General features: G+C 32.0%; 1 protein-coding gene across 1 annotated transcript in view; it reads left to right on the top strand.

The window, feature by feature from the left end:
* The window catches only part of LOC145687987 (uncharacterized), a 110,974-nt gene extending 94,099 nt beyond the window's left edge, over window positions 1-16,875 (top strand). Inside the window, exon 4 of the mRNA XM_081761631.1 lies at window positions 8,722-16,875. Within this exon, the coding sequence (XP_081617757.1) occupies window positions 8,722-9,927 (1,206 nt within the window). The 3' untranslated portion in view covers window positions 9,928-16,875. The remainder of the gene's footprint in view (window positions 1-8,721) is intronic.
* The last annotated feature ends 761 nt before the right edge of the window (window positions 16,876-17,636 follow it).

Raw genomic sequence — 17,636 nt, 5'->3', positions numbered from 1 at the left:
TTAAAATACCGCTAATTTTACAGTAATTATGTGATATCTTCAAATAGATAAAAGATAATCGAAATGTGGTACAAGAACACCCTAGATAATATTATTTTACATGAGAAGCCGTTATCACGACTCACTTATCTGCTTTCGCTTTCGAGCCATTTTGAAAATCGGCATTTATTTTCGCGTTTCTAAACAGCTGAAAACGGAAAGCTACTAGGTGACTTTTGATAACGGTACCTCACGCAAAATATGTCTAGGGTGCTCTTGTTCCATATTTCAATTACCTTTTATCTATTTGAAGATATCACATAATTACTGTAAAATTATCGGTATTTTAATTTCGCCGGGATGAAGACTCTTAAGGGAAAAGATAGAACTACTCTTAAGACACTGAATTGATTGCGAAAAACTGCATCTTGATAACTCGTACAGCTTTTACTCCCACAGAAATTAGTATTCAAACTTGAAGTAATAGTACATTTCAACAACAACAGGTTTTGGTAGAGTGTTGTGGGTTTTGTTAGTGTGTTCTCTTGACATCCAGAATCGATTTTGAAAATACAGCTTGCTGCTATCTACTATTCTTTTTGCTCTATGGCGATAAATGTTAAAACTGAAAACGGTTAATTTTAACCATTTCTAGATTCAATAGAGAGTTAAGAGAGGAGATGGAACCTACTGTTGGGAAGCTGAATCGATTCCAGAAACCCGCATCTTGATAGCATTTGCCGTTTTTGCTCTACGGGAATCAGTATTGAGTTCGGAAGTAGTAGTAAATTACAACTATTTCTGATTTTGGTAGCGTGTTGTGGATTGTGATGGAATTTTATCTTGATACCCTGAATCGTTTTCGGAAAACAGCTTGTCTCTATTTAATACCGTTTTGTTCTCTAGCTACAAGTGTTAAAACAGCAAATGCTTTTTTTTAATAGTTCCAGTGTGAATAGAGATTTAAAAGAATAAATTGAATCTATTCTTGGTACGTTGAATCAATTGTGGAAAGCCGTATCTTGATATCTCTTTTTGTTTTCACTCTATGAAATAAGGATTGAAACAGAAAGTAGTACTAAGTTTTACTATTTCTAGTTTTGGTATAGTGTTCGGAATAACCATGATTTTTGCCTTGAGACGCTAAATCGTTTGCAAAAAAAAAAAAGAAAGAAAGAAAGAAAGAAAAGAAAAAAGAAAAGAAAAAAGAAAAGAAAAGAAAAGAAAAAGTTCTCGATATCTGTTACCGTTTTTATTGTATGGCGAAAAAATATTGAAACCGGAAATTGTTAATTTGAATCACTTCTGGTTAAAATAAAGGGTTAATGAGAAAGATGGAACTATTTTTGGGGCACTGAATTGCAGAAAACTGCATCTCAATATCTCTCACCGTTTCTGTCGTTTGAAAATCAATATTCAAGTCGGAAAAAAAATATTAAATTTCTACCATTCCCTCTTTTGATAGTGTGTTTGGGATAATCATGGTACGTAGGCCTAAGACGCTGAATAGTTTACAAAAACAGTTTCTCGTTACCTGTAACCGTTTTCGTTTTATGGTGATAAAATTTAAACGGAAAATGACTTATTTGAACCGCTTCCGGTTTGTATAGGGAGCTAACGGAGAAGATGGAAAATATCCTTTAGACTCTGAATCGATTACAAAAAAACTGCATTTCAATATCTTATCATTTCTGCCCTGATGCCTGTCAACAAACACATGGGCAAAACCGTTCTTTAAGATTTCTGAAATTTATGCATAGCATAGTTTGGAGGTCTAATCATTGTCTCTGACATATTCGTAACAAATATAGATTAAAATTTTAGAGATGATATCCATCTTCTTGTATTATGTAGAAAATTTTTATTTGTAAATTTATTTTTTGTATCAAATCGTTTATGTATATCCACATAAAAAGCAAACACATTAAATTACAAAACATCTTACTTTCCTCTATCCAACTATTATGTTGATAATCAAACCATAACAATTTAGCATATACCTTATCACCCTCCTTTCCTAAAAGTTTTTTTTTACAATATACTCGTCTTTATATCCAGCTATTAATAGTTCTGGTTGATAAAATCATCCTTTACTTAGTACGTAACTTCTTCAGATTTAAATTGTATCTTGCATTGTGTCCGTATGCTTTTTACAATTAACACAAAAGATTATGAGTGCTATTTATTTAATAGAAAATCATCAAAGTTCTCTCTTTATTTACATAATAAGAAACAAAAATTGTTGTTCTTCCCTTGCTGAACTTGCTTGAAAGTAATTATTTCGTTTTTTTTAATTTAAAAGAAAAGCTTCCAATTGGACTATTATTGTTTAACAATTATTTAGAAAGTATTTGTGAAGGCTTAATTTCATATGCATTATTTTTACATTATAGAGGCATTTGTAACCATTAAATAAATAAAATATGCTGAAGATTAGATCTTTAAAGTTTTTATTTCTCAATCGACGCAACAAGTTTATAGTTTTTTCTGCTTAATTCGCTTAAAAGTTTCTTTTTTCATCGTTTGAAAATCTTCATTTGTAACAAGCATCTCAAGAGCAATATCATCTTTATTTATTTATTTTTCTTGTGAAGATCTTAATATATCTTCAAATTTATTTCTATTACTTTCTAGTTGTTTATTAACATTACTAGTTATTGATTTATGCTGTTCTGATGTTATTACATCTTGATCATTTACATTGCCTAAACTAACAAGTATTTTGTTTTTTAAAATCAACTAATGGTTCATTTTTGGTTGTAAAGGTTTTAATTAGGTCAAAGTGAAAGGTATAAGGACTTAAAAATGTTACTGTATAAGATAGTTATGTTTTTGTATTCATCAATATCTTCTTTTTTTAACTTAAATTTTTGTAATAATTTTAATTGCTTATTTGGAATATTACCTAAACACCAATGTTTTCATTTCAAAGTTATTCTTTTTCAGATTTTTAAAATCAATATCAACATTTATCCCATATTTTCTTAATAACCAACAAAAACATATTTCATATTCATAAAGACCATCTTTCATTTGTAGAGTTTACAAAAGGTTAGAACCAACTTTTACACTCATCTACAAGGATTTCTTCCATGTGTTTTAAATTTAATGGTTTTTGTTTTTAAATTGTTGTCGTATTAAATAAACATCGTCATAACACTTCGAATACTTATGTTCTTTTAAAACTTTCAATATGCCTTTCATTGATATTTTTGATCTTTTTATTTGTTTTGAAAAGCTTTATCTAATACATTATAAATCTCTTTTAGAATAACTTGTTTTCTAAGGCTTGGACTATCATACCAAGGATTTCTTTTCCCATAAACTCTTATTTTGTCACTTACATAAACAGGGTTCATTACATAACAACTACGACAATTTCTTTCATCGTTAGTAACATTTTTACTACCCTAAATAAAACATTTTGGTTTACGATATTCTGCCAGGTTCTCAATGCCATTTTTCAAAATAACTTATGATATTCATCTCTATATAAAAACTAAGGAATATATCGAGCTCATAAATCATCCAGTTTACTTAGATTAATTTGTCCTTTAAATCTATACCATACAAGTCAATACATGTTATAATTGTGCCTTAGAAGTAAATCAACTACAATTTTCTTGTAATATCTTTTAATATCATTGTGTATATCTTTCATGTTTAAGCACAAACTCATAAAAGCTATTAAACTTATAACTTTCGCTCACTTTTTAACATATACATTACATCATTAAAAAATAACCTTTACTTAATAATTTTAAAACTTTAACACAAGGATGGGATAAAGAACCCACAGTGTCTAATGCACAGAGAATTACAGGTATTATAAAAATAAAACTACCAATATATTCTTTTGGTGAACTCTTGATGTCTTTCATTTGTATTGTGTTTAAAATCCTTTACCTTCTTTTATTTTCTTAGCTTTATAATTAAGTTTTTTTCGTTAGTACATGATCTATTTTTTAAATTAATTAACTCGTTGTGAGGAATAGAAAACGTTAAACGCATACTATATTTGTTATAAAGAAAATCTTTATAAACCCCAATTTGATTTCAAGCTCAGACCTAAATTTACATTAGCTTTCATCACTAATGCGGTTCCTAAAGCTGATAATTTTTCTGTGATTAATGACTCATCTATAGCAAACAGTCTTTCCCATGCTTTGTTTTCTAATTCTTTGATCGCAATATATCTAGAAGCCGTACTTTTATTATCACTATTATATATATCGTGTTCTTTACAAGCTTCATCTAGTCAATTTATACCTTTATCTCGTCTCCCTAAATGTCCTTGTAGCTTGTTTTCCAGACCGCAATAACTTAATCCTGGAATATATAATTCAAATGGAAGGTTATTAATCAAAGAGTTTACTAATCCTGTACCATATTTCTCGTTGTTCCAAAACATTGATGGTAATGTGTTCGATATCTTTATCAAATAACCTATACCTTCTGAATCATTTGGAATAAACTGTGAGAGTTTAGAATTGATCATATTCATTATGCCCATTATCTAGTAAAACTTATTATTACCAGTTTTTTCTCCTTCAATAACAACTAATACACCAATTATTTTTCTAACGTCATCCACCCATACATTTTTGGGAATTCTACATATTGTTTTGTACCTTTAGCCGTCTTTTGTTTTCTTGGTGATGGAGTTTCTTTTTGTCTTTTTTTATTTCATTCCAAGTAGGCTTAATGTACTTGTCATATTCCAGAACTCTTATAATACAGTCATATTAATACATCTCTTTTTTTTTTTTTGATGGATCATTGTTTTGATACATAGCGTTTATGAGTAATATTACGTACTTATAGTTTTGTTCATCTTTTTCTGTGACAATTTCATATTCATTATTATTCTCACGCGCCATTTTGGTTATTAATAACGACACTAAACCATCTGTTGCTGTAAATGCTCTATCATCAACTACTATTCTATTTATGCTTCATCTCCAATTTTATAATCAATTTTTCCTTGAATCTCTTGTAAACCAAAACGTTTCTGCTTTGGTTGATGTAAGTACTCGGTTATCCTTCTAGAAATTGTAAATGTGGATTTTAAATTTTCTATTTTTTTTTTAGAAATCGGAGATACACTCCCTAGTTGAATAAATTTAATTTTGTTTCGGGAAGAAGTATTTCCATCTGTAAGTAGCTTTTGGTCAAATGATGTTTCAGATGGTATTCTAGGATAATATAAATTCTCATGGAACAAGTTTTGTTATTAGATTTTTGTTTTGTTATGTTTATCCTTTAATATCATTTTCTGCTGCATGAATAGCATCAATTATTGATTGTTCCTGCTTTTCGTATTTGTTATTCATTCCTTGTTTTTCCTTTCCTCCAAGTTTTAAAACCTTAAATAAGAAACTCTTTTAACTTGAGGTTCCTCTGGATTTCTTTTTCATCAATTTTTTATTGAGTCGTCCAGTTCCAAAACAGCTCTTGGCCATTTACAGGAAATCCCAGAAAACTTTTTAAAATGTTGAATCGGCATGTTTTGTAGAGCTGGGAATATATGAGAGTCTTCATGTGAAAACCTGAACATCCTCAAATACTTCCAGTTCTACTAAACTCATCAATCCTGCAGTTTTTCTCGGTTTCCTGGGAGTTTCTGTAAATGGAAAAGAGCCATTTTGGAACTGGGTGACTCATATATAAAGTCTTTGAACGTTGTTGACATTTACGTTGAACGTTCATGTTGATGTTGACGTTTGGGTGATCAGATGTTTGAACGTTCATCAAAATTTTATGGAAATTACCTAAAAATTTAAGCCACGTGTTAATTTTTTATAAAGTTTTGAATCTTTTTTTTTCATTATTCAGTTTTCTTATCATATCAATTGCTATAAAAACTTAATCATCTTTCTCCTCTATCTCAGGGTTTTTGCTTAGGGCCTGCCAATGAGAAAATGTTAAAAATGTTGTTGTGAATTTGGAACAAATATACTATTCATAATACATATAGTAAGAAATTCAAATAAATAGTAATGCAATACATGAAACGATAAAATAATTTTAGAAAACGATTGGAATACTGACAACTAAACCTGCTCTCCTTTGATGCCGGTTTGACAGAAATACATATATTTCTGTAAAATTGATGTCAACAGAAGAAAAACTGGAAAATATGAGGGGCAGAGGGACAAGCGTTCAGAAGCTATAGGACCCACAATGTATCATGATAGTGTGTAGAGATTGACATATTCCCTAAATGACGTCTCTATTTCTTGTATGTTTCTACCTTCTACTATGTATTATGTACTATGATATCCTACTATTTCTTGTATGTTACTTGTATGGTTCCGTATGTTGCTGTCAAATACTAACGAATTTTATGTCTTATCTGTACATTGCAGATAGATCCTAAAGTCGTTATGGCTTTGGTCTCCCTATTGGGAACAAGCAATCGTCCCCCCAATAACCAGGAATCGGATATGATACGACCATAACTACCCTCCTGAAAAAGGATATGGAAATTGTGGATAAGATCAGGGCATTAGGATTGGGTGGTGGCGATAGAGAAGAATGGGACGAGGAAATGGAGTGCGGATATGATGATGTCGATGAGGAACAGCGATGTTCTTCGCAACAGTCTCATGCCTTGTCTTCGAGTTCATCGGCATCCGAGCATGAGCCTTCACCGAAAAGGCGAAAGCATGATGGTCCCGCAGATATTACAGAAGAGGACTGGACTGATTACAAGAAGCGAGCTTTCGTGTACTGAACCACAGATCCTACTACAGGCGAACCTCGGCGACAGTACTGAATCAGTTCAAGAACATTAAGCATATGAATATTCTGTACAATTTGGAGAAAAATTAATGCTCCTCCGATCCCAAAAATCAATCAGGCCGTCCTGTAGAAGTTCAAAGAGAAGGAGCCATTATTCACGATCGGACATTGAGACTGTGGGCCATGCAAATTAAGGTAACGATGGATACAGAAAATACTATCAAGTTTAAAGCTTCTGATTCCTGGGTACATCGCTTCAAGAAGCGAAATAACATTGTTGGTAGAGCGATAACCCACAAAGTCGACAGGAACTGAAAGGAGCAAGAGGCAAGTCTGTCACAAGCGTGCGATGATTTTGTTGAGAAGATTTGCAACATCATCGTTACCGAACACTTTCCACCGACATGTGTCTTCAATGATGACCAGAGCAGATTTGACAAAGAGTCACATGGCCATCGGACCATGCGAACCAGAGGAACAACTGTTGTTCGCTCTGTTGTTGGATCAGTCTCTACAACACAACACAATTTAATGATTATGCCTGTGATTTCAATGGACGGCAAAATATTGCGGCCAACATATGTGTTTGTATCCGAGCCATTTGGAAAATGCCCGCATCTGGATCGCCAACAGATCCTTCAAATATAAGATATTATGCTGGAAAAACAGCGAACACGTCGAAAGTAGACCTCAAACGGTTCTATCGTGAAGTTTTTTGGCCAAGTATTCCTGGAGACAGGACAAATATTCTGCTGTTGGTGGATTCATGGGATCGAACAAAGATCATACATTGTCTGATTCCGAAGTATCTGATGGTAAAGTCCTACAAAAAGAATTGATACCTGAAGGATGTAGTAGAAAGATCCAGTCTCTTGATATTCATTTGTTCCTACTGTGCAAATCGATTTGCTCGTTACATAACGGACACAATCATTATAAAAACACAGGAGCACATTTGGCATTGCGATAGTTTTCTGGTTTGCAGGCCTTTTCTCTATATCAGTTCAGCACTCCAGTTTAAAGAACTTGATTAAATATGCTTTTTATAAGAGCGTATACTTGGACGAAGAACCTAGAATGCGGATTGCGCCAATGGATTACTGTTTCGAGTCATTGACAAATGATGCGTGTGCAAAATGTGACGCTATTGCGTTTGTAAAATGTTTCCAATGTGAACTGACTTTCTGACCTTCTCACTGTTTATTTGATGAATCACACATTGATTGTCTCTTGTAATCGATTTGGATTGACTGAAATAACATATTCCATCGTACATCTACAAACGTGTTTAATTTTTTTTTCAAGGCGTTGTTTCTACCTTTATGTTTCGCTCTCCAACCTTATTAACATATCGTTATTACATATCAATACTTGCAACGTGCATTTTAGAGACGTTAGATGTCAGATTTCCAACAACTATCATGATACTTTGAGGGTCCTATAGCTCCTGAACGCTTGTCCCTCTACCCCTCATATTTCCCAGTTTTCTACTTTCGACATCAGATTTTCGGACATATATGTGTTTCCGGCAAACTGGTATCAAAGGAGAGAAGGTCTACTTGTGAGACAAAAATAATTACCTGACATTGATCTATGAAAAAATCCAGTTTAATTAGAATTATAGAATATTGTATTAGAAATTACTGAAATATGTAGATAGTAAATTATGCAGTATCATATTATTGGATAAAGCGAGTTATCTTTCTTCCATTATCCAAATACTGGGGTTGGGTGCGCTATACTCCAAAAGTATTTTTATTTATCTAGATATTGTACGATAAATTTGACATCAGGTTATCACCTCCCTTACACTGTGAAATTCAGTAACTGTAGTTTTCTTTGCATTTTTGTTTTGTACTTTGCATGTATCCTCTTTTTACGTAAATACAGAATAACATGGATATCGGTATTGTTCAAGCATGTAAAAACTATTCCAGAAAACAATACCGTTTATTGCGAAGGTGTCTAATATATATTTTAATTTATTTTACATTTCAGTTTCTCGCACGTACATTGAAAGATATGGAACAATGGGTTACAGCCATTTGCGAAGCCAGTCGAAGAAGTAAAACGCCTGAGGTTCAATTAAGGAATCCATTGGCTCTGAAGCGACTTCGACAACTCCCTTCCGTACCGAATGATGACATGGAAGAAACGTACGATGATGTTAACAATATTCTAGAATCCGACAGAAGTAGCAAGGAAATGTCGCCCGAACAAAGAGAGTCTGTGGATGTGGAGTATGAACACATGAACTCCGAAGAGGAAATTTATCATGATATTAACGAGCTGACAGCTGGTCAATATAATCTAAATATTGCCCCTGCGTTGCCACCAAGAACTCCAGTAACACACACAACACTTCATAGGATTAGCTCTGAAGAGGAAATGTATGACGATGTAGGATTAGATAAATTTTACTACAATGTTGCAAATCGTCCTCCGGAAACAAGCCTCTCTGATGAGGGACCTGAGATGATATACGATGATATTGGAGAAGATTTATCACTGAGTAAAGAAAATGGGAATATAAAATCTCGAAACGAAATTACACTAAAAGATAGAACCCCATCGCCAATTCCAGATTCTAAACAAATAACAAACGTTTCTCAAGAAAAAACGGGAATGATAAATCAACGAAGTGAGTCATTCACAAATTCTAGCTTTAATTCAGAAAATAAACAAGCTTCTGAGCATTTAACCGTAAAAAATAATAGGGAGTTTAATTCCATCCAGAAAACATCACGTTCACCTATAGCAGACATTATAAAACCATCGTGTAACATTGGTGATACAAACTTCGCTATTCCTGATACTTCTGAGAAGTATGAACAAAAGAAGGATCAAAATAAACCGTCAAAATCATTCCGCAATGGTGAGAAAATACTGTCAGACAGTGGTGAATCAACTAGTCCTTCAAGTTGCACAGGAGACGCTAACTCTAAATCAGGAGATAGTCATTCACGGCGAGAGAGTGCAGGTCGCATCACACATTTGATCAAGCAATTAGAAGCGTCTATGGGTGGGAAGCCTGTCATTAGGCCTAGACCGTTTCAGCAGCAAATGAACAATAAGGTGTTACCGAATTTACAATCTAACTCAGTTGAACGGGACGAATTATACGAACCTGTAGATAACCCCCCCGAAGGCGTTCAGGAAGAAGTTATCCCTCGGCTCCCCCCACGACCATATGCGTTTCGTTGAACATAAAAATACTGATGTAATGAACCTACTAAATCTCAAGTGGCACTAGAAGAACAGATTGTTAATGCTTCTACCCGCAGCACACAGGTTTGGTACATTTAAAATGGTACGATTTAAAAGATTAAAAAGGCCTAGCTGCACCAGAGAGAGGTGTCAGTATACTTTGGTAATTTACGTGTTATAGAGCTCCAAAATTTTCTTTTTAATTATTGTGTACTACTATTCCTAATGGGACACATGAAAGCATATCACCAGTTTTTTTTTCTAAATTTAAATACGATAATGATATTATCTGATTCCAGTTTTACATTGGTATACAGCTAAATTTGGCACTTAGGCAAATAGTACAGGGTTTACATCTACAAAGCATGAACGCATGTTTTATTCCTTACAGAGTAGTTGCTCAATTCAAGCAGTTGCGCCAGAATTTAAGAGTTCTTATTAGATTCACAAGATCATGCAAATAATCATTCGTATATAAAATTGTCCAAAGGCATAAGTCATTGCTTTTGTAACTTTTGGCTAAAGTTTAATAGTAACTCAACAATTGCTTGGTAACAGCAATTCAACTAAGCACGAAATATTCTTTTCTTCTATTATGGTTATTCGATTTCTTAAGGTTATCCCAAGGATTTCTTTAGGTTATTTGATTTCTCAAGTCCCTATGTATATTTATACACACTTTCTTGTGGCTTTCTTTTGAAGTATTTTAACACAAATTTCGTGTGTTAAAATATTTTTCAATTTTTCAAACTTACTAATACAATTTAGAGCCAGTTTTAAAATCTTTGAATAATTATTTATTTTTAAAATAGACAAAATTATCAATACTACCCAATATTACTATTTACCAATATCAGATTATGGTAGAACACGTAAATCGTTACGTGATCTCTGTTCAAATTATCAGAAACTTAAAAAAAGAGCGTAGGTCTTGCTCTTAATAATATCAAGCGTGTTCAGAAATGTAGCAGATTTCCATAAGATAATGAACTACTCAACGATCTGGGACGCTTCAAAAATATTGATTCTTTATTGCATTGTATTTTGCAAACACTAAAAAGTTCGGATAATTTTAGGAGTAGAATTTTTGACTTAAACCATCGAAGTCACTTCTCATAAAAATGAAGAAATTGTGCAGTGAAATGTTTTATGAAACACGCAACTATAGATCAAAATATGTATGACGATTGGAAATAAGCAACGAATTATTATGTACAACAATTGTGACAATAGGGTCAAAACTAAAAGGACAAAATTTCTCCTTTTTACACAATAAAGTGTATATCATACGGTCTAGTTTTTTATGACAGTAAAACACAACACTTAAATTGCCGAAATAGGAACAATATTAGGAAAAGTATTTATTTTCGTGCTGATCATGATGCTGTCATTAATAATAATACTAGTTTGAAGGTAACCAAAGTTAAATACTTCTCTGGGAAAAATTCTTGTGATATTTGCTTAGAACAACCACTAGAAACATCTAGAACTTTGCTTTTTGATGTTAGCGCTGAAACCTTATCTGATTTTACAAGATCTACAGATATCTGTTAGCATCTGTGAGAATTACAGGTGACGAAGATATAATCTCTGAGACGTCCAGTTGATGAGAAGATCGGAGCGATCGTTAGATCTCACAAAATCATTGAAAATACCGATGCTAACTCAAAATTACAAATTTTGAGATATATATCTATTGGCTATTCCAACGACAATTTGAAAGAAAAATGGTCAAATATGTAATATAAACCACAGAAAACTTAATACCGCTATGATTAACTTATAAAACAGGTTTAACAGGTGTTTATCTTTAATATAGGCTGCAAAAATAAAAATAAATCTATATAAATACTATAAACTTTAAATAACTTGCATTTTAAAGGTTGAAATAAGATTTTTGTGTCAAATATCTACAATTTTGATTTAAAAAAATAGATAACAAAAATCCGACCCCTACTTATGGCGCATATTGGTGCATCAAATGCTGGTTTCGTGTATTTTATGGTCTGTGTGTTCCGTTATTTCAATTTTAATAACGATTTCAAAGACTTGACATCCACAATACCAATTTTTGGGGTGCAATCTGAAGCTATAATTATATTTGAATGAATGATTGTTCTGATCACTGTAAAGAAATCAAACAAAACCTGTAGCCAATTTTAATTATATGGTGTTTAGAACTATATTTGTAGAATTATAAACACACTATCAAAGATTGTAAGTCTAATGTGTCTAGACTTTTAAGTTGAAAAATTTACATGCTGCTGAAACTATAAGTAGAAACTTCTGGACGTGTATCAAAGCAACTAATCGCCAAAGAGGACAATTCCTAAGATTATTATGAAGCTACTCATTCAACACTTGTTGATCGAATCATAGTTGTGCTCCCGTTTCTGTGATCCTCGTTCTGTTTTATGCTACTTGGTAACACTGATCTTTTATAATCGTTGACACAATTGCAGTTTTATCAACTGGACGTAATAGCACGAAGAAGAAATTTTTAAAATATTATTCAGATAGGTCAAATTGAATTTTAGAGCATAGTTTCACATTGTTCAGAATAGTACAAAACTTGCAGAACACTATTAAAAATTTTACAATTCTTACTTTGTGGTATGTTAAATACTAAATATTTAAAATATATTAAAAATCACTAAATCTATAATACCATGAATCAAAATTTAATGTAGCCAATACAAAATTTTGATGGTCCAGTCCATCTTTTAGGGTCATAGTTTGGCACAATTTACAGTTTGAGGGTGTGGTTCTACTCCCTCTTCCTGCTAGTCTGGCAACAATTGAATTACAAACGTAGTACTCAGTAGCGAAACTACTGTACAGACATTCCCCACAACTGTTAGGAAGGGACCTTTATTAGGCTCCTGAAAATGTTATAAATTATATTTTTTTGGTAAAATTTATGGAAGAAATTTAATAATATACATTTCTAAAAACTTAGGATTTTGTGAGAGAAGTAGTCAAATAAAACTATTAAAAGAAAGCAGTGGATTAATTTTAGGAAGTATTAACGAAAACTTCTGATATATTCTTATTGTTTGTGAATCTTTCTTCATTAGCGGTTGTTGCCACTTATCGATGTAGATTTGGTAATTTCATATGTTTTATTTTGTTTTAACTTGAAAGTCAACTCAAGAATCTATCATTATTTACCAATCGCTAATGAACTTAACTTGCTCATTTTGTATATGTTAAGAACTATATATTTCGTGAAACGAATTCTCAAAATGTACACAATTGTAAAATAGAGGGACCAACAAGAACTTAGAGAATTCTTATGATTCTTCATTATTTTCAAAATGAAGATGGTACATAATATAATAAATTATTTGTATATCTTGCAAAAGATGTGATGTTAAGAGTATGATTATTGAAAAAAAAAGAGTAAATTAACAGAGGTTCCTATTAACGTCTGACGACAATGTTTTAAAATGGAGTGTATTTCCTTTCATTGCCATCAGTATCAAGTGTTCTTAGTTTACAGGCCTATATAACAATTTACAATATTGGCATTATAATGATTTGAAAATAAGTAATTTTTGTTCACTTCGTTATTTATATTCAGTGTTGTCCCACAAGAATCAGGAATTATCTATATATTTTCTATCTGCTATAATAGTTTAAATGTAACCAATTCTTCTATAAGGACACTCAACAATCAAGAAACAAGATACTATTAACTAGGCTTATTTACATTGAAATACTTAATGGTGTGGCTTAGCGGTATAGCGTTCACCTATAGTGTGAGGGTCTCTGGTTTAATCCCAGGTTATGTGAGCATGTGGTGGACAACATCACGTATATGTCTCTTCCCGATTTTTTCCCGTTTTATTCCACATTCTCATTCCATTATTTCTTTCATAATTATTCAACTCCATAAATCGTCCGTCTCCTTTAGCATAATCGTAGGAATTAAAACTGAAAGATTTCATTCCATTTTTTGAAACATTTTCATTTTTCATACCTACGGCTCTTAACATACTTCAATATGTATATCTTCGTATACTTCATAATTCTATATATACATCGTAAGTCCTTTGCACTGCACCTCAATATTTATTCCAACACAAGTTTATTTACATCTGGAATACATTTTAGAATCAAGATAATCAATTGCACAGACAAATTCCACATTTATCAAAATATGTTACTTTAACTTTAAAAGTTTCTGCTTATTAGCGTTAACCCAAGAGTCAGATTTTGAGATTATTCGTTTCATGAGACACATAAAGGCCAATTTTCACATATCGCTTTCTGGGAAACATCAGATAAGTATCCATAAAGTTTCCTGTACAGAGGAGTATCCATAAAGTTTCCAAACTACACTCACCAGATTTGATACATATTGGATTTGCAATTTCTAGAATCATGTATTGGAAGACGCAGTCCTTTGGACTGGCCACCACGATTCCTGCTGTCGTTCCTGGGCTTGAATACATGCGTCCATGTGAAGGCAGAAAAGTACACTATTAAATATTGTCATCAAGCAACGTCTTGTCGAGACTTGTGCACCCTTAAAACCGGAAATTCTGTATGTTGTTGAATGTTTATAGCTGAAACGTATACACAAGTATATTCAGAATAAATTTTCTTAATTTATTTGTATCAGTATACAATACGTGCGCTATTCAGTCAATTACATCACAAAACTCTCCACTGTAATTGTCACACGCATATGATTTATAGAAAGTTTTCTTTCCAATGAAACGCACTTTCAAATTTTATAAGAATATGTAGGTCGAAATTTACGAGGAAATTAATACTAAACACTACATCTTCTTCAAAATGGTGGATGTAATTTTCTTTCTTTCTATCATTACTTTGGCTGTAACTGTTCCAAAAATATAAATCATTGTATTTGTATTATTCCTTTCAGGCAGCATAGTTTACCACCATGCTTGAAAGGTTTAAGAAAAAAATTCCGCTTGTATTTTTGCTGAAGTAGGTCCTTTAGGAGATTATTTTTGTAGAGATACAGATTAAGTACACGGAAGTCACATAAGCGTAAATGACATAGGATACATGGGAAAGGATATAGAACATTTTCGAGGAAAATTTCTCGAAAATTCCCTTTCCGCGACATTGTCGCAATCAGATTCTCTCAAAGTAATCGCTAGAGTAGAGAGTGAAATTTTAAAGGAAATACCATTGACAGTAAAATATATCAGTTTTTAGAGAATTTAATGGATATAACCAGGCAAACTACGTTAAAATAACATATTTAGTTTGCAATTCCAATTACAACATAAGGTATCAGTTTATTTTCTTATTACTTTCTGGTTGTAATTATCCCAAACATAAAACTAGCATAATAGGATTTGTTATAAAAAATGCTTTCAAATGATATACGAAAGTTTTAAAAGATGTTAATGCTGAACAATTATTGCAAAATGTTAAAAAAAAAATCCGATTATCAAGTTACTAAATTAGAGACTTCTGGAAATTCACTCATATTTCCCAACTTGCTGATCTTACGCGTTGACTCTTATACGGTTTGAAGCTCTTAAATGTTCAAATACAATTTATGTATTTACGACAATTGTTGCTAATACAGTAGTGGAAAAGTAAAATGACAGTTTTCATTTTAAAGAATAAGAAAAGTTCAATAATTTCATTTCAATTAATATTATTTTTTCTATGGTTATATGTGTTGAGTTACTTTTGAAACTTTAATGATTTATTGTTAATGGAGTTTGATATTTTTTAGTCTCTCACTAGGATACTGTCAGGTTAAGTAAAAAATAATGACAAATTCACGACAATAGATTTAAAAAAATAACAAAAATGTATTTCCTGACCAACTTATTCTACTACGTTAGCACATAAATCACGTGAAAGAGAATTTGATTATGATACGGCTAATTGGAGTAGAAGTTACAGGTGATTAACTTAACTTCTTTAATATTCGTTAATTGGGTAAATATTGAAAGAGAAATATCAATCATATTGAATACGTGTTACGATTCTTGTGCAGTACGCTCAAACAATAAAAGTAACTATGTGTGAAAACTTTTGATGTAACTTGTATATGTATTGGATTTCGGTTCATTAATATATTAAAATTAATTATAAGCATTTGACTGCTCACTATTCACGTTTGCAATATTTTGATAAATGTGCAGATATACTATAAACCCAACCAACAGACTTGAGAAAGAAACTGGCCAGTAACATTTTATAGGATAGTGTATAGTAAAATTTAATAATAACTCCAGTAGATCAAGCTCAAAAACAATAGAATATTCTTATCTGAACACAATAGTTTAATTAATCACTAAGCATTGTTCGATACTTTCACACTGTATTTATGATTAAACTATTGATGTTTTCCTTTTCCATTTCTCAAATGTTTGACTGCAAAATGTGAACTGCAATTCATTTGTAGAAGCTTATAACAAACGAACATCACCAAATAATAATATTAAACAAATTGACAATTAGCTTTATATATTAAGCAATCATACCTAGAAACAGAACGTTGAATTCTTCATAAAAAACATTGTATTTATAAGTACATAAAGAAGGTGTTGTGCATTTAGTAATATTTTAAGCTGCATTCGAGTTAATTTTTGTATCGTCATGCATCTTTTCAAGGTCACTCACGGTTTAATAGTATAATTGGTACACATTTGTACTCTGAACATTTCATATTAATGATCGAATAACAAAGAGATGTGAGTGTATTTTCCACTTTTTTTTATAACGAAGAGTATTCATATATTTTTGAATGCCAATAAAACATTCATTCATTGTATGAAATTACCATTCCTTTATATTAATATTATATTGCGATTGTATTGTATTGTATATATTTGTAAAGTCGGCTGTGTTTTATTACCAAAAATGTAAGAGATGTATGTAAAGCTTGAAATGACAGAGAAAGAATCATACTGTGTATATTTAACGTTTCAATAAAACTTTTATGCTAAACAATTCACTTTTCTAGACTTTTGGTCACTGTGTTTCCAAAAGTTCTATTAAAATATCAAAGTCATGAGAAGAATTTTGAGGATAATTTCTGTTGGATTTGTCTGGGAGAGGAGTGTGGATTGTAGATGTACGTTCTCCGCAATATAGAGTTGTAGTACGGATAGGGTACATATATGCTTCGAATTTGGTTCTACTGAAGCTGAGTGTGGAAGCCATAAATAAATTCTAAGATACTTTTTCTTCACGACTCTCCCACAAAATTTAGTAGTAGTGTTGTTGAAATGGAAACAATAGAAATATCGTTTTTCTATTTCTATTTGTATTTTTAAGCAAATTTGGATTTTCTTTTTAAGAAAACACGTTTCAAGAGTGACTTTTCCTTTTTAAAAAATCCACATTTGACCCAGCTTTGATGGCTAATAATTTCAGCACCAAATACATGCATACCTTCAGAATTACCTCCTTGTCAAATTTCGTGAACGTTGGGAGAGCTCCACGTTCGGCGTCTAAACAGCAAGAGTTCTTTTCCTCTTTTTTTCCAGAAAACAGATTCAGTAAGAACACCAACTCAGATTCCTTTGAAGCCAAATAACTCGAGAACCAATAGCTTTTAGCTCAGCATCTCCGACATTATGGTAGACTTTGGCAAACTCAATATGCATATGAAAAATTCTGTTGTGAAGAATTTTGGTCTCAGAGTTATTGGTCATTAAACTTTTGGTTTGGGCTCAATCAGAAAGTAAGTCGAAATTCCCATT

Source organism: Thermobia domestica, chromosome 6, assembly GCF_964235325.1.
Source record: "Thermobia domestica chromosome 6, izTheDome1.hap1.1, whole genome shotgun sequence".
NCBI classification, from domain to species: domain Eukaryota; kingdom Metazoa; phylum Arthropoda; class Insecta; order Zygentoma; family Lepismatidae; genus Thermobia; species Thermobia domestica.
Note: the sequence above shows the minus strand (reverse complement) of the source record. Positions and strands in the feature narration are given on the sequence as shown.